General features: G+C 38.5%; 2 protein-coding genes across 3 annotated transcripts; one reads left to right on the forward strand and one right to left on the reverse strand.

Annotated features, from left to right (window-relative positions):
- Positions 1-269: 269 nt before the first annotated feature.
- Positions 270-16,883, reverse strand: LOC579526 (coiled-coil domain-containing protein 96). Its single transcript, XM_030984380.1, has 10 exons — positions 16,757-16,883; positions 8,515-8,620; positions 7,749-8,045; positions 6,669-7,055; positions 5,329-5,414; positions 4,667-4,820; positions 3,900-4,093; positions 2,998-3,210; positions 1,675-1,812; positions 270-851 (listed from the first exon to the last, which is right to left on the reverse strand). Exons 1-10 carry the CDS (start codon positions 16,769-16,771, stop codon positions 606-608), a joined length of 1,836 nt encoding a protein of 611 aa, XP_030840240.1. The 5' UTR covers positions 16,772-16,883; the 3' UTR covers positions 270-605.
- LOC579588 (thymidine kinase, cytosolic) lies at positions 13,563-26,093 on the forward strand. Of its 2 annotated transcripts, XM_030984383.1 has the most exons (8): positions 13,563-13,567; positions 19,773-19,910; positions 21,758-21,789; positions 22,623-22,736; positions 23,218-23,311; positions 23,886-23,975; positions 24,638-24,757; positions 25,311-26,093. In XM_030984383.1, the coding sequence occupies exons 2-8, from the start codon at positions 19,845-19,847 to the stop codon at positions 25,500-25,502; spliced, it is 708 nt and encodes a 235-aa protein (XP_030840243.1). In that variant the 5' UTR covers positions 13,563-13,567; positions 19,773-19,844; the 3' UTR covers positions 25,503-26,093. The 2 variants fall into 2 exon arrangements, with proteins under 2 accessions (XP_030840243.1, XP_030840242.1); XM_030984382.1 differs by lacking the exon at positions 13,563-13,567 and having other exon boundaries at positions 19,723-19,910.

Here is a 26,093-nt window from a genome sequence, read left to right on the forward strand (position 1 = left end):
AATATGTTATACATGTACATATACTATGCAGACTTTGGCCTCAATTGGGATGAATACAAACTTACTTATTCTCTATGAAATTCTTTCTTCAAGAGAACTTGTAATGGTATCAGTAATACTGGCTTGCTTGCTATCCAAGATGTCTATTTTATTCAAGTAAAAACAGAACATTTGATGTGTGCCAACATACACTGTATGATCGGACCTCAAAGAGCACATGTACACCGTTTAATTGAAGACCATAAAATCATTGCATCTTGCTAACAATATGGAAAATAAATATTTTCTTGGTTGGTTCAACAGGACTTCCTCCAACAAATTCATTTTATAATCCAGAAATGCCTTTTCATAGGGGAGAGACCAATTATGTCCATATGTTATGTACAGGAGAAAAAAAATGCTTGGATGGATTTGCAGCTCACGGTCAGAGTTCATTATACATCCCAAAAATCTTCTCAAAGAGTCTCTGCTGTCAAGTGTCAACCACAAAATGTTGTTTTAAATATATTGAGAATGAAGACGGATTGCTTTGGACGGATTAGCAGCTCCTGGTATGTCATGTAACTGCTCCAGAATCAAGAAATGTCTTTTGTCTCATGGTTGTCTCACGACCTTCCGGCTTTGACAGCATCGATCTTCTTCTTGACTCCAGCTAGATTCAGCGTAAGTTCCGCATGATGGCGTTTCATGTATTCCATCCTAGCCCGTAACTCGTCTCCCTCATCCTTCCTCTCCTCAAAGTCCAATAGGAGAGACTTTTTGCCCAAGAGGCCGCTCTTCTGCCGCAATCGCTGGTTGTCGATTCTCAGGCTGTCTCGCGCCTTCTTGGTTCTTGATAAGACGTCGCGTTTCTATAAGAAAAGAAAGTTGACATGGAGGAGATGAGCGTGTAATAGGCGTATATCTCTTTACAGCAAAGTAATGTATTTTTCATCTTTTATGTGATATAATATCATTGTTTAATGAGCTTGTAAAGTTTTTTCGATTGGTTCTTTGGAATTCATTAAGGTCATTGCTGGGCCCCGTTGGTAACAGGAATCAACAGCCAATCAAAATCAAGGTTTCCATGGTAGTTACCATTGATGGCAAAGTTACCATCAATAATGGTATTAAAGTTTTGTGCAACAGGGCCCTGATGCATAGAATTTGAATAGACTGAATGGACTGAATTGAAAATCCAGAACTCGTTGCCCTCAAACAGATTTGTTTCTTCTAGTTCTCATTGCATAAAGAGTTGTATTCATTGCAACTTGATTCTAACCAATGAAAATCCCATATTTAGGACTTGCATAAAGAGTTTTATTTGAATGCAACTCAAATTATTCATTGCAACTTGATTTCCAACCAATGAAACTCCCATATTTAGGACTTGCATAAAGAGTTTCATTTGAATGCAACTCAAATTATTCATTGCAACTTGATTTCCAACCAATGAAACTCCCATATTTAGGACTTGCATAAAGAGTTTCATTTGAATGCAACTCACATTAATTGCAACTTGATTTCCAACCAATGAGAATCCCAAATTCAGGACTTGCATTTAATTTTTTCTTTTAATTTGCATACGGTAGAACAGCAACTTCTTGTGCAATCAGCCAATGGTTTATGGGCCATTGAGTGGCCTGCAACACTGGAGAATACAATGCAAGAGATCAAACCAGGCCTTGTGCTTACCTGCGCCACCAGTTCTTCCACTTCTCTCAGCTTGCCTTTCTGTACATGGTTCTCGGCCTGGACAAACTGGAGCTTCTCCTTGACATGGGTCAGGACCTGCACAGTGCTCGTGATCTTCTTCCTCAATTTCAGTAACTCCTGTTTAGTGGGTAAAGACAGCGAGAGGGAGAGGGAGAGAAAGAGGAGGAAGAGAGAGAGAGAAGGGGGGGAGGAGAGGGAGAGAGATAAAGAGAAAGAGGGGGAAGAGAGAGAGAGAGAGAAAGGGGGGAGGAGAGGGAGAGAGATAAAGAGAAAGAGGGGGAAGAGGGAGAGAAAGGGGGAGAGAGAGAGATAAAGTGAAAGATGGCGAAGATGGAGAGAGAGAAAGGGGGAGGGAGTGAGAGAGAGAGAGAAGTGGGGGGGGGGAGACAGAAAGATGATAATTTTGTGAGGAAGTTTGTAGCAAAAACTACTGGTTTGAGTAGGGCATCTTTCATATCATGAATTAACAGAAATGGAATGGTGATCTAAAATAGATACATTTTTTAAATGAAATCTCTTGGAAAACGATAAAGCCATCACATAATAGATCATCTTTCATCAATAAGTCATCGAAACATCACTTGTCCCAATCCTGATCTAATCACTGGGCACCATACACCTAATTTCTTATATCCCCAATTCATTTACAAGTAGTTATGATTCATCAAAATCTCTGGTGACTTCACAGCCATGTATTTGTCTAATTGTCATCTATCAAAGAGAGTGTAGCTTGGCAAATACCGGTACTGGTTAACGTCATCTATGTCTTCTTTAAAGATGAAGTTGAGTTCTGGTCATGCGATTGCATTGTGAAAGAAACGGTGTGGAATCGACCAGAAAAGTTTGATCATCTAGCATATAAGAATTTGTGTGTATTGCAAAGTTCTGGAATCATCAAAATGATTTTTGGCCAAGTCTTGGTAAAGTTACAAACACTGTACACAGAAAGATGTATATGGGACTACACAAACATGTGGCGTAAAAATCCTACCCCGGAGTTTTACGATTTTACATGACATATTTAGAATATGAAGGCATTTGAAGAGCCATGCTTTTAAGGGAACATGTCTCATCTGATGTTCTTCCACACTTGCATAAGAATGATAACGCTCACAAATTATTTTTCACCTCTTCCCAGAACTCAACCTTCTCTTTAATTTATGTTAATCCTGATGCATAAAGTTTGTAGCAACATCATGAAAATCTATCATGGCTAAAATAACCAACCCCTTATCAATAGTAGCTAAATTACAATATCATATTCTATCAAATGCTGCCCCTAGCTCTACATCTCGTTCTTACCTCATTCCTCTCCTCAATCTTCTCGTTGTACGTCTGGTTCTCAATCTTGAGCTGTTCAAAGTCAATCAGATGGAGACCCTCGGCGAGCTCCTCCTTGGCTTTGAGCTGCTGCTCTCTCTTCTTAAGACGGTTCTTGAGTTTGATGTTCTCCAGTCTCACCTGTTTCACCTCCTCCTCTTTCTTCAGCTCGTTGAAGATGTACACCTCAACCTCCTGATAACGAAAATTAAAAAGAAAATGTCAATAACCTGTGTCAGTTTTGTGAGTTAATTGTGACTGCATCTCAAATGCCTCAATCTACTTATGTGTAAGTTCAAGTAATTTCAGATGACTTCTAAATGACAGATGCCACATATATAAATACATGTAGTAATTTTTAATTCACAGCATTTATATGGCACTCAATACATTGTTTCTCAAAGCAGGAAAGAAGAGAGAGAGAGAGAGAGAGAGAGAGAGAGAGAGAGATGAAGAATAAGAAGAAAGAACATGGAGGTGACATTAATGCTAACAGGGGCCCAGTTAACAAAAAAAATTATCCTTCATGAAATCCTTTAAACTTTCTCAATGTGTAGTCGACATACATTTGAAAATGTCACTTCAACCTCTGAGCCAAAAGATTTTTAACATATATTTTCTTTCCATGTAGTTAAAGTCCTTCTGTTTCTCACTAGACAGAATACAGTTAGAGAAGGAAATATCAAGACATCAGAAATTAGAAGACTATACGTGTGATTAGAAGTCATAATAATAATAATACAAGTAATATCTCATCTTATTTTACCAGAACAACAGGACAATGCAAGACAGGACAAGTTTGGTCTACACCTGTTTATATACCAAAATAATTTAATCATTTGATTGTGGGTGTCAATCAAAGGAAAAATCAAGACAAGACTTACCCTCTGAGCGATGGGCTTTCCTGTCCTGCTACTGATGGCTGTCAGGGCCACTTGTCTCTTGAGTTCCAGGAACTGCTGGTTCTCGTTCTCCACGTAGTCCTGCTTGTCCAGCTTGCGGTCCTTGAGCTCTTCTAGATTCAGGAAGGACAGCTCTCTCTCCTCTTCCTCCTGCTTTCTGAGCTCGTCCAAGTTCGCTGATAATTAAATCAAATGAAATGAAGTAATAATGTAGATAATGTAATGTAATATGTTGTTGGTAAATGCTTGTGACAAGTATTTGCAGTTTCAGCTTGAATGTATGTAGGAAGACCAGTGGCTGTGAAAGGGTAACGCCTGCTAACAATTCTCTCACATATAGCAGTTTCTATTTAAATCAATCCGTCTTGTGGTCTCTTTTGTCGAGCTTTGTCTTACCGGTATAACTCTTCTTCTGTGTCTATGTCTGCCTGATAAATGTCCTTCTCTCTCTTTCTAACTCACCCCTCTGTCTTTCTCAAATTCTCTTTAGATATCTCTCTCTTGCCAAACAAGTTTATATGTCTGTCATTCTATTTCTGCCTATATCTTGATGTTTTTAACCCATCCCCTTCTCCCAATATTCTTATCTTTTATTTCAAATTATTTGCAGTGTCTATGTCTCTCTGTCATTCCTGTATATGTTCTTTTCTTATACTATTCACGACAACATCTCAATCTCTATCTGTCTCTCTCAGTCTCTCCCTCTCTCCCTCCCTCCCTCTCTCTTGCTCCATATCCAATATACTTACACATGTATTTAAGATATCTCTGTTCCTGGTCAGTGACGTTCTTGTCCATCTCCTGTTTCTGGTCATCTGTCTTCTTCTTGCGGAAGTATTCTGCAAGCTTGTGTTGGAGTTGGACATTTTGTTGATTCAGTTGCTCACGCTCTGTCACCATTCCCTGTATATAACAAATTTAATTATATATATTAATTTAATTTAGCTACGTATACAGTTATATTAAATGAACTCAAATAGGTTTTGGAATTCAGTTTGCCAGTCGAATTTCATCTCATATAGAGAGGCGAACCTGTTCCTATTTTCATCAAGTGTCAAGTTGACTGGTGTATGTCTACTGTCCAGTGTCTAGATACTCTATTAATATTGTTTTCGAGATATATATGGTCTTGTTTCAAATCATATACGATTTTAGTATATGCCTTGAGAAAATCTTCAAACTGTTTCTAATTATATATCATGAACACTGGCACAATAACTGCAGCATGAAAGTTGAATATTTTTTTACCCTGTCTTGTTATTAAACTAGCTCAACCAATAATGTTTGCTATGCAATTTTTGGATCCGTATATTTTCAATTTATTACAAGGGTAGTATGTGATGATTTGAAAATATTGTTTTATTCTTTTTATATTTTTGATGATGAATATATACCTCCAAGGCATTCCTACCTGGTACATTTCTATAAGTTCTTCTCTTGATATAAGATCCTCTTCCTCTTCTTCAAGTAGAGCCTCTTCTTCTGGAAGTGGAGATACTGGAGCAAAATATAACATAAACAATAACAGTAATAGATTAAAATAACAAAAGATTGACAAATAAAGAGAACACTGAATGGAGAAGTCAAGAAATAGAAAAACAAATATATCATAATGAGGTAAGACAGCTTTTCAAATTCAACATGTTTTCCAGTTTTGTAACTGATACAATTGTAAAATGATAGTCTTGAACAAACAAAAACTTAGACAGTGACAAGGGGCTTTACAGGTAAATATTTTTGAGGGACACAACAAAATTTATAGTAATAAAGTTAAGGAAAAAAATCATTAAATTTAAAGTTGGTCCTGTCTGAAGACAAAAAGAATATCAAATAGGTTTTCCGAAACTATTCACATTCATATAAGAATCATGTTAGCAAGCCAAAATATTTCACTAATACCCCATTCACAGTGGTTTTGAAATTTGTAGCGGCGTTGTAGCGGAGCGGCGACACCGCCATAACACCGCTACAAATGCATTCACAGTAGAAAAGTTATCCCGCTGCAGCAGCGGGATAAATATCATGTACCCATTCACGCTGCAGCGGGTGATTTTTATTACCTCCGTAACAAACACGTGTATGCATGGCTCATGACCCGCGAGTGACCCCGATATGACCGGAAATACTTGCTTGAAATTGCGCGGTAAACATGTCAAGTTGCTTTTTGTATCCTCGATCATATTACTTTTAAAAAAACTAGCATTTTTATTGCTTCCAGTCAGAATATTTTAATTTTTTGAAGTGTGAAATATTTTTATTTGGATAATTATAATACCTACATAATAATAAAATCAATTTGAATCCACTGGTTACTTTATTTCTATTTCACTTTATGTTCCCCATTGCTGTAGAAAAGAGGTCAGTGATAGGTAAGTAAACAAATCACACGTGTTTGTCGCGGTGTTATAGCGGAGAGCCTTCACACTGAGTAAACACCGCGACAGCAGCGGGACTGTCCCGCTGCTGTAGCTAGGCGTCCCTAGCGATAGTTTGTGTCGGCGTTATCGCTAGGCGGTGTTATCCCGCGATAGTTTATAACGGGTCCGAGCCTTCACACTGAAGACAACACCGCGACAGCAGCGGGACAGTCCCGCTGCTGTCGCGGTGTTTGAGGCCACTGTGAATGGGGTATAAGAGCAATGAAAAACAGTTAACACTTGAGTACAAAAAGAAATCATTGACAGAAAAAAATAGGAAGGAAGGCATGAATAAAGAGGGGAACATAAAAATTAATCTGGAAAAATGTCTCACTTTCTCTTTCTGGAGTTCCAGGTTCAATCTGGGCTGGTTCAATCTGAGCTGGTTCATTCGGAGGGGGTGACCCTTCTCTGGATAGGGGCTCCATGACCTGGACAGTGGGCGTTTCCGGTCTATCCCCTTCCTGAAATGTGTCGCTCTGCGGTATCGGACTCTTGGGCTCCTCCCCTTCTCCTTCCTCCTCTTCTTCTCCCTCTGGTTTCTCTGATCCTTCTTCATCACCTCCACCAGGTGATTTGGTGCTGTCTCCAGCAGGGGTAGCTTCTCCGTCCCCTTCCCCTTCTCCTTGCTCTTTGTCCCCCTCCTCTTTTGCTGCCCCTTCTTCTCCCTCAGGTGTGCCCTCTCCACCTTCACCGCCTTCCGCACCATCTCCAGTTTCACCTGAAAAAGACACAGAAAATACATCTTGCTTTTTACCAATTGTCTTACTTTATTTGTGCAATGTATACAATTTCATTGTACAGTGAAACCTGTATATAAAGATCACTCATGGGAGACCCAAAAAGTGGTCTTTATAGGCAGGTGGTCTTTCTGTACAGATTTCTATGAGAAACAATTGTCAAAGAAAACAAATTGTGGTCTTTATATACAAGGTGGTCTTAAATATACAGGTGGTTGCTCGGGCAGGTTTCACTGATTATCATTTTTAGGTATAGGAGGCTTAAAATTCCATACGAATACATGCAGAGCAAAAACACAATCTCTCTCATCACCCATCATCAGTTAATTTTACCCTAATTCAAGCTACTATTAAGCCTTATATGAACCTCTAATATTCCAGGGAGAAAGTAGTGTACCGATATGTTGCTCTCTCTCTCTCTCTCTCTCTCTCACACACACTCACACATGACATAACTGTTTACAATCTTTATTTTTTTCATTTATTCTTAAAATAACATGTGAGTATATAAAAATGTCTATCTTCAATATTTTGACAAATCGAATACAATCTACCGTATATCATGTAATAATAACAACTACAGTCAAGAGTATACAATGGAACAATTATAAAATGATTAAATCAACTTCAAATAACACATCACAGGAGATCAAGATACCATATGACTGCCTTACCTTCAGCAGGTTTCTGCTCTTCTTCCTCTTTGCCTTCCTCTCCTTCCTTCACTTCTCCATCTCCTTCACCCTTCTCTCCATCAGCACCAGGTGAAGCCGTTTCTCCTCCTTCCTGCCCCTCCGCTTCTGCTGGTGTTGCTTCACCCCCTTCAGCCGGTGAGGCATCCCCATCTGCTGCCCCTGGGGAGCCATCTGCTGTGGGTTGCTCTGCCTGTTCCTCTTCTGGAGCGGGGGTGTCGGTTGGTTCTTGATTTGCTGCTGGAGAAGCCTCTCCTTCTGCTGGTGGTGGAGTTGCTTCTATAGAACAAAAAACATAAGTTTGTTTAAAAATGTAATGTTCTTTTTCCTTCTTTTTGAACAAATTATCATACACAGAATATAACTTTGTAATGTTTCTAAAAAATGAGTAAGAAAGCGAAGATTGAAAGAGACAATTAGAGAGATATGCAGAATACTGTATGAAAATGGAGTACATGGTGATATGAAATGACAGAGAGAGAGAGAGAGAGTTGAAAGATTTGTTGTATATAAGAAATAGGGAAGGATAAGGAGATCGAGACACAACACAACAGAAATACAGGAACTATCGTTTTTTTAAACAAAGAAAGGAAAAATAAAAAGGAAGAGGAAATAATAGCATGTTCAAATAACAGACAGCAGAAAAGAAAAGAAAACTTTATTTAGGAAAATATATAAAGGGCCTAGTCTAAGACATTTTAAAAAGGAAATACATGTACATGTATATTATAATTTTATGCATTCATACCCTGATTTTCCGCTGTTTCTGGTGCAGGAGTACTAGCCTCCTCTACAGCCCCTTCTGCCTCAGCTGGAGCTTCTGTCGATTCCTGGACAGGATCTTGTGCTGGTGTCTAACAAGTTAAAACACAAAGTAAACAGTCATTACATTGCATTTTTAATAAGAAAGAGTGCTCTTTTCTACTTAATAAATACCATATCTCATCTCGTATCTTCATATTCTCCTCTTTCTTCATTATGTATTGTTCTTGTCTTTCTTTCTTTATATTTTGGAGCTTGCTATTTTATCAATCAAAGTATCGCGATTTCAACGATCAAAATATCAGTGGAGGTATTGCGATACCTGTATGCCCGTACTCACGGTTAGAAAAAGTATTGCATTGTCCTGACAAAATGCCTAAAATTCGACCAAATGAACTTTAAATTTAATGTTGACCTTCGACTAGTTTGTCTCAAGAAGGTAAATTTATCATTTTTTTTACTCATTTTAGAGTAAAGGAGCCCGTTTTCGGCCACTTAAGACAAAATCCTATTTTTAGGACCCTTTACTTCCTATTTATTATCATTTTTTGTTCAAATCATGAAGCAAATATTATTATTATTTAAACAAAACAAGAATCCCAGAAAAAAATCACGAATTGCCATGACAATATTCATTTCAATTTTCACTGTTTCGGAGTCAGCTTTCGGCATAGCGTACCAGTTTTCGGCCGCATGTACAAAGTCAATAGGAAGCGCGCGCACGCGTCGTGCGTTTCCGCGCTGATCTATAGCACTAGCGGGCGGAGCAGATATCCCACGCCGGAGCTCACCGGAGCTCACCGGAGCTCGCCAGGCTGAAAACTAGTACTGTTGTGATCGGATATTGGAATCTGAATTAGACAGAGATATCGTGTGTGCGTTGCGGTGTGCGGCTGCATTGATTTAATACATGCGATGAGATACTTTTGAGCTTGCGACCAGCACAAAATTGGGCTCTAAATCTGAAAAATACTTGAAATAAAGCTCATTTTATGGTACCCATATTTCTTACAGACACGCGTAAGATACTCGATTTTTCAGATTCGGGTAGCGGGACCACCGATTACATCGCTAAAATGTGATATTTTAGGATATATTTTTCATTGCAAATGTGGTTCTTCAGTGACACTGGCATGGTATGGTATGTGTGGGATATGTGTTATGCTATTATGCGATGTATTTTAGAGTGATTTTACCTTGCATCCAACCAATCGGCCGAAAACTGGAGCTGGCCGATTACCGGCTCCTTTAGTTTACTCTAGACTAGTCGTATTTAGTCTTTTAGAGCATTTTTAGGATGTTCTGAAAGTGTGACTAATCTGGGCAGAAATTGTAGAATTACCCAGGGTTCAACTTCAAGGTAAAAAAAAAAAAGAACGCGAAGAAAGCACACAAATTATAAATTTAAACAAAGTGACAAAGGTCTAAGCGCCGTCTAGTCTTATAGGGATTGATATCGTGATAACCGATACCGATACCGATATGATCGGGAGAGGGATCGGGAGAGGAGAAAATGGACGATTGTCTGTAAGATTCCGATTGTTGTTTCTAAGGCCGTTGTCGCCTAATAAAGGTGTTTTGACCCAATTCCTGTCTGAGATCTAATCCTTCCTGTCTGTACATAGTGAACCCCCTTATACTGGCGTAATCGGCAGGGATTTTCTTTGTGCTATGGCTTTTTTGGAAATCTAAGGATTGGGTGAGAAATTAATTGACACGGTTGTTTCATGCAGTGTGTGACTGTTGCCCCACTTATTGTGCAGGCCTATAGGCCTACTACTAGTGCTTGTTGATTTAGCAGTAGATCTAGGGTCTAGATCTAGTCTAGACTCTACAGATAGACTAATCAAAGTTAAGGTAGCTATTAAACAAGTAGTCTAGTATTGAAGTAACATTAAAAAATGAAATAGAAAAATAAATAAATACATAGGGTCTAGACTACACTAAATAAATAAAAGTTTGATTAAAATAGTAGATAGAAGTCTAGACCACTCTCACTAACCATACACCATACACTAAAACACACACGTTCAATAGGTCACTAAATTAAATTTAAACTAGATCTAGACTAGTCTAGTATAATATTCAGTGCTCAATAAAAGATAAAATCAACCATGACAGACCGATCAGCATATCTCGGCAGATTTACAGCTGAGCACATAGCACACTTGTGTGAATTGAATCATATTGATACCAATGCTGTAAAGACCAAGCAAGAGCGGATCTCATGTTTATGTGATTTGCCTAAGCTGGTAGAGGATGAACCAAAAAATACAGGTGTGGGTGTGGATGACCTTTTGCGGGTCATGAAGCACCTTGAAGATTCTCATCATCATGAGACTGAGAAACTATGCAAATCCTTACTGTCTGCTGCAATCGGTAGCTCTGCACAAACTGGTCCTCCGTTAAAGGGATTACATCAGCTAAGTAACGATGATGATATGGTGTGCTACCTTAGCACTTTTGAGCGACTAGCCCTGGCAGCAAACAAGCCAAAGAGTGAATGGCCTCGGCTGTTAGAACCATATCTTACTGGAAGAGCTCAGCAGGCATTCCACGCCCTGAGTACAAGAGAACAAAACAACTATGATGATGTTGTCCTGGCCATAAAGAGAAGGTACCACCTCACTCCGGAGGCATACAGAATAAAGTTCAAAAAAGAACATAAGAAGAGCAATGAAAGTTATGAAGAATTCGCTAGTCATTTGCAAGATTATTTTTTGAAGTGGGTTGAGATACCCCAGGAGGCAGTAGAGATGCCTGAAGTCTCTAAAGGGCTCAATCTGGTCATGATTGACCAATTCTTAGAGAGAGTACCCGATGAAGTATTGAGGTTAAAGCTAAGGGAGCTACAAGCCACATCTCTCATGGTAGTTGCGCGCAAGGCGGACGAATTAGTAATCCAGAGGGGGGCGAATGCGGGTAACACAACCCCAGGGAGTGATCCCTCCACTCCACGACGGACAGGTGCAGGCAGTAACCCCACGGGACGTAGATCCTTTAATGCTGCCTGCTACCGGTGTGGCCAGCTCGGGCACAGAATTGCCAACTGTCCGGTACCTCCGGGGGCCACAGGGTCGGGTTTCCAGGGAGGACCTCCACAGGGCTTTACTCGAGAACCGTCACCAAGGTGCAATTTCATTGCAAAGGATAGGGGTGATGCTACAATTGCAGATGTTGTTGTTCAGGGTCTAGATGACAGAGTGGTGAAGACCCAAGCCCTGCTGGACTCGGGGTCAGAGGTTTCCCTGGTCACTTTTGAATTGTGTAAGGAGTTAGGGGTAGAGGTTACTCGTGAAACTGAAGGGGTGTTAGGCATGATCAATGAAACCGCCTTAGTGCCTGATGGTTTAGCATCCCTGCAAGTGGGTCTAGGAGGCAGCACTGCGACTGAGGTCTTTCATGTGGTTGGTAGGCTCCCAGTACCTGTCCTCCTTGGTGCTGACTTTGCTGAAAAGGTGAAACTTATTATAGATTTTGGCAGTCGTAGTTATAGCACAAGTAGCAATGGGGCCAATGAGCGGCCAGTTAAGTTCTCGTTGAATGGAGGGCAGGAGATGTCACATGTTGAAGAAGAAGTCGATGTTCATCTCCAAGCTGAGGATGAGATGAAGAAACTTGATCTAACTGAAGCAGATAGACAGAAATTAGATCAGGTTTTTCAAGACTTCCCAGATGTGTTTAGTGAGGTACCTGGTCATACGAACATGGCTATTCATAGAATTGATGTAGGAGGGGCTTCTCCCATCCGCTCTCACCCGTACAAGGTGAGTCCTGAGAAAAGACAAGCTCTTGATGAAGAGTTGGATAAGCTTCTGGACATGGGGAAGATTGAGCCTTCAGATTCACCTTGGGCCGCTCCTGTAGTGATGGTCCCTAAGAAGAACGGGAAGTACAGGATGTGTGTCGATTACCGAAAATTGAATACAATTACAAAGATTGATGCCTTCCCCATGCCTACAGTGGATGACATTTTGAGCTCTCTGCATGGTGCCTCGGTTTTCTCGTCATTAGATCTGCGCAGTGGATACTGGCAGATGGGTGTTGCAGATGAGGATGAGGAGAAGACTGCCTTTGTTTGTCATAGGGGTCTATTCCACTTCAAGGTCCTTCCTTTTGGTGTGGTAAATGGTCCTGCCAGTTTCCAACGGTTGATGTCCAAGGTGCTTGATGGCCTGATAGGGCGAAATTGCTATGTCTACTTGGACGACATTGTGTGTTTCTCTCCGGATATTGAGCAGCACATCTCTGATCTCCAGGAGATCTTTTGTTGCTTACGACAAGCGGGTCTGACCGTAAATACTGAGAAATGTCAGTTTGCCTGCCAAGAAATGAAATATCTTGGCCATGTTGTCAGCTCAAATGGACTAAAGATGGACCCCGAGAAGGTGTCTACCATTGTTAACTATCCCCAACCTAGGTCGATCAAGGAATTAGAGAGGTTCCTTGGGATGGCCGGATGGTATCAGAAATTCATTCCTAGCTTCTCAGAGGTTGCTGCACCTCTTCATGGATTGAAGAAGAAAGGTGTTCCCTGGAATTGGACTGCTGACTGCACTCGTGCTTTTCAGGCCTTGAAGGAGAGCCTCCTCACTGAGCCAATACTAGGCTACCCTGATGAAGAATCCAGGTTTGCTGTACACACAGATGCCAGCAATGTTGGGGTCGGTGCAGTCCTGATCCAGCAGCAACCGTCTGGGACGAGAACTATCGCCTATGCGAGTCGGTCTTTGTCTGCTGCAGAAAGGAATTATAGTACTACTGAGAAGGAGTGTTTGGCTGTAGTATGGGCCCTAGAGAAATGGCGGCCATATCTGGAAGGTAGAGAGTGTCGTGTAATAACGGACCACCAGGCACTTTGCCTGGTTATTTCGGAAGAAGAAGCAAAATGGGCGACTTGCTCGTTGGATTCTGAGGCTTCAGGATTTTCGGTTTCAGGTGATATACAGGCCTGGAAAGCAACATCATGTCCCGGACGCACTATCTAGGATTCCTGAGAAAGGTGTTGCCCCTTTGGTGGGAGTTGTAAACAGGGTTTTGTCGGATCGAGTCTGTGACGGACATGAAAAGGACTTATGTGCAGCCAGTGATTGCATTTCCCCGGATGATGAGTCGGTTAGTTGGGTACAATGTGATGATTGTGATAAGTGGTATCACCAGGTTTGTGTCCATATTGGTTCTCAAGAGGCGGAGGAGGTGGACAAATACTCTTGCCCATCTTGTATTGGCAAGTCAGAGGCCACGGATGAAGTCGTTCTTCCTTTGGATTTGACAAAGGATTCTGTCCTGAGGGCACAACAGAGTGACCCAGATCTTTTGCCAATCATTCAGATCCTTGAAAAGCAAAAGAATGGTGGTGGGGAGGATCAAGGTCCTGTTCAGAGGTTTTCAGATTTCAGTTTGAAGGGAATGGTGTTGTATAAGAATGAATGTGTAGTTATCCCCAAGGCCCTTCAGAATGCAGTGTTAGTTGAGTGTCATTGCAAGCCAATAGCTGGGCATCTTGGGAGAAAGAAGACACTTCAAAGGTTGAAGTCGATGGGTCTCTGGTGGAGTGGTATGTCGCGGTCTGTAAGAAGCTTTATTCGCAGTTGTAAGGTTTGTCTTCAAACAAAGCCTTCTTACCAGAGACGTCAAGGGAAGATGTTGTCTAGTACCTCCACGAGGCCTTGGGAAAAGGTTGGTGTAGATCTCATGGGGCCTTTGCCAAAGTCGTATGCTGGGCATGAGTATATTCTGGTGGCTGTCGACCATTTCTCAAAGTTTGTGGAGATTCTGCCTTTGAAGTCAGCTACCAGCCAGTCGGTTGCAACCACTCTAGTGAGGGAGCTGTTCTGCAGATATGGACCTCCAGGAGCCCTGCTCTCGGACAATGGCCCCCAATTCAGAGGGAAGGTTCTGCGAGCTGTCTGCACAGATTGGGGGATTGAGCAGATCTTCATCACGCCATATCACCCCCAAACGAACTGGGTCGAAAGGGTGAATCGTAACATCAAGGCCATGCTTCAAGCTTACACCGGATCTGACCATCGACAGTGGGATGTTCATCTCGCTGAACTCGCGTTTGCCCTGAACAGCAGTAGTCATGACACACTTGGTGTAGAACCATCAGTAGTTATGTTTGGACGGCGCTTGGCTTCTCCCTTGACTAACCGCCTGCAGACTGAGGGAAACAAAGACATTCCTACGCAAGAAGAAATCGCACACAATCGTCGACGCGCTGTTAGTAGCTCCAAACAATACTACGACCAGAGCCGTGATGAGTGCCGCATCACTGAAGGAAGCCAAGTCATGGTGAAGACTAAACCTCTATCAAATGCGAAAAAGAACTTCTCAGCTAAGCTAGCACCACGATGGACTGGGCCGTTTGTTGTGCAGAAAAAACTAACCCCAGTGAATTTTCTTGTGGTGAACGCTGCCAACAAGAAGATAACTCGCATTGTTCATGTGGACCAATTGAAAGGGTGCTAATTACTTCGAACATAGACTTCGCATGTTGTCAACGCTGTTAAAATTGTCGCTTATTGTAGCATATTGGATCAGGACTGGTTGAAAGTTCGCGACTCACGATTACATTGACTTACCTCTATAGCCGAGTAAGATTGCAGTTTGGTCGAGAGCGGGACTGTCACAGTTGGGCTATGGATCGCGAAACTAAATGGACGCTAAGTTTAATTGATCTGGACTCTTAATATAGATTCTAACAGACTCTTATTTCAACTGATGTTATATGTTTAATGTCAACCATTTATATTGGTGCGTGCCCATGTGCTTTAATTCTGGCTCGTGCAGAATTATGCACTCTTCAGAATTGTTGATGACTATTATAATATTAACATGTCGGATCCTTATCTTTACAGTTAAAGGATAAATACAACCGGTTGGAAATTGTTGAAAATTGGAACTGTATATAAACTTGTGATTCCCTGCGAATTTTCTGTCTTTGCATCTAGTGTTTTTACTTAGAGTTATACATGTACACTGAATTTTTGTGCACATGAAATTGTTATACAGTATGTACACAGAATTTGTGTTTCAAAAGATAGACGAAACAAAAGGGCTACCAATTGGGTGTAGTTTATAATTTACACATATACAGATGTTAGTTTTGCTAACGTCCTACACTTTGGTAAACACTATATCTGACCTGACATTGGGTATAACAATATAATATATATATATATATTGTTATATATATTTAAATGTTTTTGCCGGACCTGCTGAACGGATTTAAATTAATAGAGGATACGAAGTATGTTTAGTTGTCATTCATCCTACACTTTAGCCATGCAGGTAGGGATAAATTACAAATTTGTCTAAGGGTAATTTCTTTTAGAAAGAAATCAAACAAAAGAGCACTCAGCTGTGCTGGTGCTGTGTTACTTCTTTTGATTTTCTTTGAAAAGGTATTCATGGATATGTTTGAACATGTTCAGACGATAATCTGTATTGGACGTTTTTTCTTGTTGGTTTTTGGCATTATGTATTTTGCATCTCTGTTTTAAAGGGGGAAGCTATCCTTTGGGGTGCGGTGTTCGTTATTCTTACAGTGTACATTTTTTGAGTACTGATGGTATTTTGCGCAGACAAGCGAACTGGGTGTATAGATTTACCCTGAACTCAACATAGAAAGAGTCGATAGCGATCACAGCAAATTAAGAGAACTGGTGGTCGTCTGTTTTGTCTGTACGCGCGCTTGGTTGCAATATTGTTGCTTCACATGTATATGTCTCGGGCGAGATTTGGCTTGTTTTATGAGCAGTTTGGAAATGTTTGAATATAATTTGAAAAAACCCCGTAGGGTATTTTTGGTGGGGGAGAGTATAGGGATTGATATCGTGATAACCGATACCGATACCGATATGATCGGGAGAGGGATCGGGAGAGGAGAAAATGGACGATTGTCTGTAAGATTCCGATTGTTGTTTCTAAGGCCGTTGTCGCCTAATAAAGGTGTTTTGACCCAATTCCTGTCTGAGATCTAATCCTTCCTGTCTGTACATAGTGAACCCCCTTATAGTCTTTCACACTCAAAATAACACACGCATAATCACACACATGGGACTGAATAAAATGCGACCGTGCGAACTCCACTCTAAACTCCGCAAACCAAGTCATAGAACTGAGTGAGATAAAATTAAATCGCGAAAACCTATGCTTCGATAATGTAAGTACTCATATTCACATGAAATTCTATCAAATAATTGTAAAAAATGTGTAAATTATACCTCTTCATCGGCCATGTTGATTGCACTGCTGTCGGTTGTTGTCAAGGTATTATTTACTCATTAATATTCATGAGTAGCAGAATGGTGTCAATCGGTTATGCTGTACAGGTGACTATGCCCAAACACTACGCCTAATTTATGAGAACGGTTATCAATCTACCTGGCTTTTTATCAAGTCTGAGAGAAATCACGATTCACCGTTTTCATCATAATGTCATCCTATACTTCTTTGTTGTTTTTGTTTTTTGTTGTGATGGCAATCAGTCAAGAACTGACTATAATCACCAACACCTTTCTTTTTAATATTAATTTCCTTCTTTCTCTTTTCTCTCTCTTTTTAAAACATAAAATGTGGATAACAGTAAACAAAAATTATATAGGCTTCTCTCTCTCTCTTTAATTGTTTCTCCCTTTTCCGATCCTATCTTTTAAATTTTGATAACCAAAAAAAGGAATTACAATGAAAAGAAGGGAAAATCGAAATGGGTCCATGCCTATGTAGAGTCGAAATGGCATTCAACTCGGAGCTATATAGGTCCTAACTGAGAGAAAAAGTCCACTGCAGTGCACCTTGGTAGACTATTACTCTGAAAAAACATATACTTTAAAAGTAACTGCAAACCCGCTATTGTTGAAAAACCCATATTAATTCCACTATGATTTTTGTTCTCGAATCGTGTATCATATGCAAAAGAAACTTCAGCAATGAAATAAAATTCATATGCTTTTCATATAATGATTTTGTATCTAAATTTTAAAAAATGAGTACCCAATTGAAATCATTCAAGTTCCCGAAATTATGTTTTCAATGCCATGATTGCCCGGCTGCAATTTTAATTATAACAAAATTGTGAACTAAGTTTGCATATTATGCAAATAAGCGACCGTCAAATTAAAAAATTCTATTTTTCATATTTAGCTTCAAGTATCTGATTGAAAAAAAATGAAAATTGAATTTTCAATGCTTTTAATTTAATTGAAAAAGATGAAAACATTTCCAGATCAAAACAATGAATATATATGCTTATAAATTGCAGAATAGGCCAATGTAGATAAGTTTATTATATAAAAGGATATTAATAACGATAATTAAATAGTTGAATGAACACTTGGAATCTAGCGTTATACACGTATACAGCCGATAGCTCAATATTTTACACTAGTTAATAAACGGTAGATGCATGAACATTTTCAAAATGTTATCAAAATGTTTACAAAATACAAAAATTCAGAAATCTTCAGATCATTATTGAACGTCTCACAACCAAAACTAAAATAAATGATTCTGAAAATGCTGATGAAATACCGTATTGCTAAAGGCTATACTCCCATTAATATTAAGGCTAAACGTGGAAATAAAAGTTAAAATTGATATACAATGGTAAATATTGGCAACGGTGTAAATCCACCCACCTTGTTCACCTTGAATAGCTTTCGACATTTGAATGCAAATTTAAGATGGAAATATCAATTTTAATTAAGTGGCAGAAGCTAATCTTCATATCATGTTCTATGAGCAATTTTAAAACTTTTGGGATCATATTTGATTACTTTATCGGTCAGGGATATAGCAGACCGTGGATCAATCAAGCTCAACGGTTAGTGGAAAATCACACTTCGATTTGTATAGGCATTTTATTATATGCAAATGAGTCCATCAACTATTGAATTCAATAAAATTGACAAGGATTATTGATAGTATTCAAAACCACAGCTTAAAGCTGATACAAATAAAGTGAAACATATAACTAATACAAGCAAATAATAATATAAAATAGGTAAATATATTAAGGCTTATAATTATCTAATTTATAATTTCCTTTTAAAAAGGCAACCCCAGCTTCTGTTGTTTCAAAGATATTTTCAATATATAGATGAAAAAAGAAAAGGGAAATTGAAAAACACTCAGATTGTCATCAGATAATGTTGAACACAAATTAGTCCATGAGTTGCCAAACTTTTGGTCCAATTAATCAGGCTTTTTTTATATTTTGGAAATGAGTCTAAATTCTATACAGCCTCAATTTTGGGGGGACTTGATTTTTTTTAGTCAGACAGTTAGAATAACTTGACTTTCTTATGACGATCGTTTATTTGCATCATATGCAAATTGGGTTCACCGTAATCAACCCTTTCTCTGCATTCCGTATGATCACTGCATGATGGACCATAAAACTATTTGTTTATTGGTTTATTGATTTATATTTATATTTATATTTCTTTATCTATTCATTTATTTTCGTATTCATTATTTTACTTATTTATTTATTGACTTACATTCTTACTTACAACTTAGTTACTTACTTACTAACTTATCTATGTGCTGTTTGTTTGCTTGTTGCTTATGGGAGATTTTTCGGAAAGGTTGATTGAACTGTACCAATAGGGCTCATACTTCATTGGAGACTCGCGCCCCCCCCTCCCCCCTCCCCCCTCCCCCTACCCCCTCCCTGTGCTGTAAATTTCAATATTTGCTTTGATTAGAAAATATGGAGGATTACAATAAGCATCGAAAATAAATTTTATGAATCTATCATGGATGAAAAAACACTGAAAGAGGATGTCATTAGAGACACACCTCTGCAAAGATTCGACCCCCCCCCCCCACAAAAAAAAATGTGTTTGAAAGAAATATTGATAACAGAATAGTCTACAATAATTTGGGTTTTCTGTTGTACGCAGAAAACCTAAATTTGTGACTCATAGGCTTCAGACACATTTGTTTTGAAAATCCTTGCAGAAATGTGTCTTACATGACACTCTCACATTACACGGGGATCTTATGATACAATTTAAGTGAAATTTGGCCATCAAATTTTTGGGGCTCCCAACACTTTACTAAAATTATGGGCGAATGCTAACTCTAGTTGATCGAGTGAAGACTTACCCGCAGCTGAAAATTAAGAGCGCCATCTATATACGTACCGGTAACTCAACAAACAAAGCTAAGCTAGCTAGCGCGCCAAATTTGAGTAGCGTCGATATTCGAATGCTATGTGCATTTTTGCTTGAACAGGATTGCAGATCAACAGAATTACTGAGCCGATTTTTTAGTCTTCCATCTTCCTTTCATCTATCTTCCAGAATCATGATGTCGTGTGTAGATGCCATCGATGGAGTGAGGCCCGGACACAGAAATAAAGGACAAATTCAGGTGAGTTTGAGGCATATTATTATTCAGAGAGTAACTTCGCCTAGCGCTGATTAGCTCAGCTCAGTACCTGTACTGTGCGTAGCTAGCCTGCACAACGAGCATCGGCTAGGGCGGAACCGGTACACACACCGCTTCCTCTGGCGCCCCTCTGCTGGAAGAAAAGCGCGCGGAGTAGAACCATGGGCATGGCCATGGGCATTGCGTTGCCACTTCTGATAAGTGTTATTATTTGTTTTCTCTCTTATGAAGAATCTTTATAGAACTTCTCCTCCCATAAAGATCTATTTCATATGTCTACCTAGATAGGCTATAGAAATATTTCCCCCTTTTTTATGATATGAATATCAAAACTTTTCAAACTTTCAAACATTCATGAATCATGTTGTCTTTTGACTTGATGTTTGTGCGATTGTGGAACCATTTTTGTATCTTCTTCATTTAAAGAAATCTTTCTTTAGTTTACCCACTAGCTATCAAAGACCTACACATTGTGGAATTTACATCTGGTTTAATTGCCTCAAACAAAAACTAAGAGTAGGTCTAGAGTCTAGATCTAACCTAGATCTAGACTACATCTAGATCTAGATCTAGATCTAGGCCTAATTTTATTTTAATTTTTTTTATATCTCTCTCTCTCTCTTGTTTCCTTCCTCCGCTCAGGTCGGAGATCGTCAGCACTGTGAGTCTGCCGAAGTTACATAAATGGCTTTCTATAGGTCGTTAAGTAGATTTTGACGGGTTGTGTGAAGGTTGCGTATAAAATAAAGGATAAGTGTATGCAGCTGTGTTTTGGCACTCTACTGCTGATATGTCCAGCAGGGAGAAAGAGCACTGACTCCAAGAACAGCGCAGGCGCAGACTCGGAAGTATTGAGCAAACTGCTTTGTGTTGAGTCATCAACATCAACATCAAGATCAAGTCATCAAGATCAACTTTTTCCTTTAAATTAGATGACAGATTACCTTACAAGTTACAGTTGAAAAATATCCTCATGACCTAACTATGACCTTAATTAATCCCTGAGATCAATGCAATGTAGATCTAGACCTCTAGGCTAAATCCTGTTTTAAATTAGGGGGGAGTTTGGTGCCATTTTTCAAGTGCTCGGCACCTTTCTGATTTCTATAAAACCTCTTTTTTTTTAAACTCTAACTATCACCTCCTGCATCTCTTTATGACCAAGTTGACCAACCCTTGCTAGACCCTACTACTAATACTATTCTCATTTTGATCTCATAACTTTAAAATAAAATACATGTAGGTTGATTAATTGATACATGAAAGGCTGTGCTATACATCAAATTCTGACAATCAGTTACATGTATCCCTTCATAAAAATTTCTATCATAATTCTTGTTTAAGTTGTCTTTGTCCCCTGGCTTGCACTATATCTTATGAATTGGTGCTTCAAGAGAACTTCAGACTACACTTTATATCCCCCTTTATCAAGACAAAGGTATCATTGTTTGACGTTGGTGCAGATTTTCTTTTGTTTCATTGGGTTTTGTCATTTAGACATCCAATTCTACAGGCTATAGACTTGGCTAGGTACTTCTAGTCTTATTATCTAAATGATTTAAAATGCAGAAAATCTCATGTTTTACTAGGACCAGACATAGTGTCATAACAGTTTAGTCAAAAAATCATTTTCTGGGTCACATAGATTTTCTTTCTTTGCGAGTGCTTCGGAGGACTGCACTTTTTTGACAGGTGATTGATCACTGATGCTTGTGGATTCGCACCTTACATGAATGTGCTGAGAGATCAGATTGTGCAGTTTAATTTTTTTAATCAAAAAAATTAAATAATATTTACATGTATTTTCTTTTCTTGTGTTTTCTTATCAGGTCATCTTTGGGCCTATGTTCTCTGGTAAAACGTAAGTATTGGAATTCAGAAAATTGAAAATAATCACTCCCTAAACCCATTCTTCACTATGAACATGACTGACAAAGAAAGCGGACAAAATATACAGTTCCTCAGGTAGACAAAGGAACATCCCTTCACTGCTATTAATTAAAAATGTGTAGAACAGGTGTCACATGCATATTTACCTGTTCTACACATTTTTACATAATAGCAGTGAAGGGATGTTCCTTTGTCTACCTGAGGAACTATATTTTGTCCGATTTCTTTGTCAGTGATGTTCATAGTGCTTGTTGAAGATAAACTTAGTTACTGGAAGAACAAAAAAATTCTTCAGTGTTCAACTTTTCACAAGCTTGATTTTAAATTTACTTTTCATTAGTTTACATTTGGTTAATAGTATTGTAAGATGTAGCCTATGCAATTGCTAATTCTTAAATATATTCTAGGTACAATGTGAAGTCACATTAATTTCATCATCTTTTATTGTCAGACCCCCCCCCCCCCCCCCCCTCCCGAAAAAAAAAATATAAATAAATATTTATATACCTGTAATAATAACAATCCCTTGTATTAAAGATTACTGTACGTGAGTATGATGTGCTCTACTGCATAAAGATTAGACTTCTAGCATTCTAGCATCACTTTGTTGGTGCTGTTTAATCAGATATTTGCACTAAAATTCACATCAAATAATTATCTGGCACTAGCATCAAGTTGAACATTTATGGGAACCTGTCCATACGTTTCATTCCCATTTCCCTTACACTACGAGAGCTGAACATTATCTTCATTCTTCAAACATTTAGAGATAAAATATTTCTGCTCTTATTCCACTTTTTTCAGGACGGAGCTGATCAGGAGGATAAAGCGTTATCAGATTGCGAATCACTACTGCCTACTCGTCAAATACGACAAAGATACAAGATATGACAAGGACGGCGTAGCAACTCATGATATGTGAGTTTATGGGGGAGAGAAAAATTAAATATGCCAAGTGAACAGAAAGAAATGTGATCTAGATCTGTGGTCTCCAGATGATGTTAAAAATCTTTGATATTTGTATTTTGTAAAATAAGGGTTCTGTTGTACTGCACTTTGAATACACCCAAATCAAAGATTTAGATATTATAATTTAACAGGAAAGTGATTTGAAAAAATTTCATAACTTTGTCACAAACTGTAATAGATTTTCAAAAAACAAAAAGACAAACAAAAACAACTAATAAATACTAATAAAAAAACAATAAGTGAATAAATTTAATAAAAAAAACAGTCCAAAAAGGGATGGAAAGACATTTTTACACTGAATAAAATTTACATCACTTTTCTGATTAATTATAATATCTAAATCAATGATTTGGGTGAATGATGAGTAATTGGACATATAAACAAAAATTCATACTCTGGTCTAAATGCTTACTTTGTATCTTACTTACAGGCAAGTGTGTAAAGCTACTTCTACTAGCGATCTATCTTCTATAGCAGAGCTTGCTGAGGAGTATGAAGTTATAGGAATTGATGAAGGCCAATTTGTAAGTACAATCTTATCTAATGTCTAATTAATATTTTCTAACATTATAAGAACAACATAATCTGTAGACCTTGGTCTCCACTTGCTGTGCGGGATATTTGTTAAATCTACAGTTAATTGATAACCTGTTATTTGACTTGTTTAGAACTGGAAATCTTTTTGATTGGACTCCACACTAAAAGAAAAAGAACGAAAACAGAAAATAAATCTCTCGTATAATTTCACAATGAATATCACCCTTTTTCTCCATAAAGAAAAGAAAGAAAGAAAGAAAAATAATTGACTTTTATTGTCTCCTTTCTTTTTCTTTATTTCTCCTTCTCAAGAAAATGTCACAGTGGTCCAACTTTTTGCAAGTTTGTTAAACAAATATGTGTTCTTTGAAAAGAGGGAATATTGAAAGTACTTGTGAGGCAGCTAAGAGTTTGTAGAGTAGTCAAGTTTTAAGTTCTGCAATGTACTTGTAGATTACCAGATCAGTGAGGCTACTTTATTGATTTCCCCACAGGTATATGTAATATTTCATACCCCTTACCCTGTCCTCTGTAATTGAATCTGTAAATCTCTTTGTTCAGTTTCCAGACTGTGTGAAGTTCTGTGAAGAAATGGCCAACCAAGGCAAAGTTATCATCGTAGCTGCATTAGATGGAACATACCAAAGAAAGGTTAGTACATTTTGTATTTTTTTAAAATTTATTATAATTAGATCCATTATAGCCTACTGCACCTAATACTGAATTTCTTAGTCCTTGTATACATGTACACGGTCAAACCTGCTTTGGTGCCCACCTGTCTACAAAGACCACATTTTTTTGTGTCCCTTGAAAATGGTTTCTCATTGAAACATGTACTAAAGTAACCTGTCTACAAAGACTTTTTGTTGTTTCCCTTGGGCAGTTGCTATAGACAGGTTTGACTGTTTATCTAGCTTTCTACATACAAAGTTCAACTGCCCATTTTCTCTCTAGTTTATTAATTCGATGACTTAAAAATGTCACAAAAGAGGTTCTATACCGTATTGATGAAGGGAATTGGTGAGAAAATTTGTTCATTTTGCAAGGATGCCTTTTTTTTCTCTCTCTAAAATTATTAAAAGAATTACCCCCTAAAGGCCTAAGTTTAATGATGATCATTTATTTTATTTTTGTGTGCAAAAATCCTTTCAAAAATAAGAGGTCTACCACAAGTACCAGTATATAAATGTAAGTGGATAGTCCTATGATGTAGCTTCAGTGATTTGTTGTTGATTAAGGAATAAAATAATGTCATTCCTTTGTCAATTCCTCATCTCTTCCTATCTCATATTTTTGCTCTCCCCTCTGACTAGGGTTTTGGTGATATCTTAAACCTTGTCCCCATTGCTGAGAGTGTCATCAAACTCAACGCTGTCTGCATGCACTGCTACAACGAAGCTTCGTATACCCGGAGGATAGGATGTGAAACAGCTGTAAGTCATTAGTATCAGATTCAGTCTCAATGATCAGACATTTGCTCCATGCTTTAACTAAAAAATCAAAATATAAATGTCATCGTCTTACTTGCCTTCTTATCCAGGCTGTAGCCTTTAAAGCAAATCAAAATCTGATATTTTATATTCTATGATTGTTTTACCTGACTGCTAAGAAAGCGTGTATATGTTTGTAAGTAACCAAGGGACTGATGGCTTTAAGTCCTCTCCAAGGGATTTAGTAATGAGGATTAATGCCTTACCAAAGGGCACAAGCTCATTAGGTCCGTCTTCACCAGCCCGAAGACTCATACTATGCTCGAACACTGAGCAGATTTCTAGAGCTGATGAAGACAAGATTTGTAACTTCAGGCTAATTTCCCAAATCACACAATAGCGGGCTATTTGGCAAACTCAAGCTGATGAAGACTGGCCCATTGACTTAGTTTTGAACGGGGCCATTGCTCTATTACTGTGCTTTTACTATATACTTTTACCCGCTAGCCAGATTAATAAATCGGTCTTTCACTTGCCTCTCATCTGCCCTCTACAGGTGGAAATCATAGGGGGTGCCGACAAGTACATGGCAGTCTGTCGTGACTGCTACTTGCTCAGTCCAAGCAAGATCAACGACAACAGCAACTGTACTCCAGTCACGTTAGACACAACGCACAAAGCTAACAAACAAGGGAGGCGGCTATTCCAATCGCCCAGCAGTGACGGCGAGTCCAGCATGTCGCCTTGACTACGGTGAATCATTTAAAAGTTTTTGATGAACTTCTTAGAATTGTAAATTGGTATTATGCATTATTGATTTTTAATTGTTATGCGTGGTCTTTTAATTAAATCTTTGCTCAGGCAGATATATAACTTATAAAGTAATACTGTTCGTTATTTCATCAAAATTTAATATGACTATTGTAGAGTAATCTGTTTGAAGTTAAAAGCAATCATCAATTAAATTGAGAGAAATGACACGGCCATGAAAACCTTCACACATTTTAATTATTTTGTATACGCTAACATAAATTTACCCTGGATTTAGGAACAGACTAGAAATTTTGTCATCAGTTTTCAATTATGACCCAAAAGACTTCCCTTCATTCAAGAATATATCAATGTGAAATTGAGGAAAAGTTTTTAGCAGACAAAATTGTTCTAGGTTTTGGCATTCTAGAGATATTTTCTCTTTCTTTTTTTTTTAAATTGGAAAGCACATTTGAACAATTTCTTCTAGTTTAGCTGGTAACTTTGTCACACAAAGTCATCTGACTAGAACTGTAATGAATTGTTAAATGTACCAACTGTCTCCTCATTTTTACTATGTGCCAATTTT

This window comes from Strongylocentrotus purpuratus, unplaced genomic scaffold, assembly GCF_000002235.5.
Source record: "Strongylocentrotus purpuratus isolate Spur 01 unplaced genomic scaffold, Spur_5.0 spur5_scaffold_14, whole genome shotgun sequence".
NCBI lineage: Eukaryota > Metazoa > Echinodermata > Echinoidea > Camarodonta > Strongylocentrotidae > Strongylocentrotus > Strongylocentrotus purpuratus.

What these genes read in the sequence shown, in the direction of transcription:
- LOC579588 (XM_030984382.1), top strand. Translation starts at nt 19,746, where the DNA reads ATGCTATGTGCATTTTTGCTTGAACAGGATTGCAGATCAACAGAATTA. An exon ending in GAAATAAAGGACAAATTCAG is followed by an intron (nt 19,911 to 21,757) that starts GTGAGTTTGAGG and finishes TTTTCTTATCAG; the next exon opens with GTCATCTTTGGGCCTATGTT. An exon ending in GGATAGGATGTGAAACAGCT is followed by an intron (nt 24,758 to 25,310) that starts GTAAGTCATTAG and finishes TGCCCTCTACAG; the next exon opens with GTGGAAATCATAGGGGGTGC.
- LOC579526 (XM_030984380.1), bottom strand. An exon ending in TGGAACTCCAGAAAGAGAAA is followed by an intron (nt 5,415 to 6,668) that starts GTGAGACATTTT and finishes ATTTTGCTCCAG; the next exon opens with TATCTCCACTTCCAGAAGAA. An exon ending in AGATTGAGGAGAGGAATGAG is followed by an intron (nt 1,813 to 2,997) that starts GTAAGAACGAGA and finishes CCCACTAAACAG; the next exon opens with GAGTTACTGAAATTGAGGAA.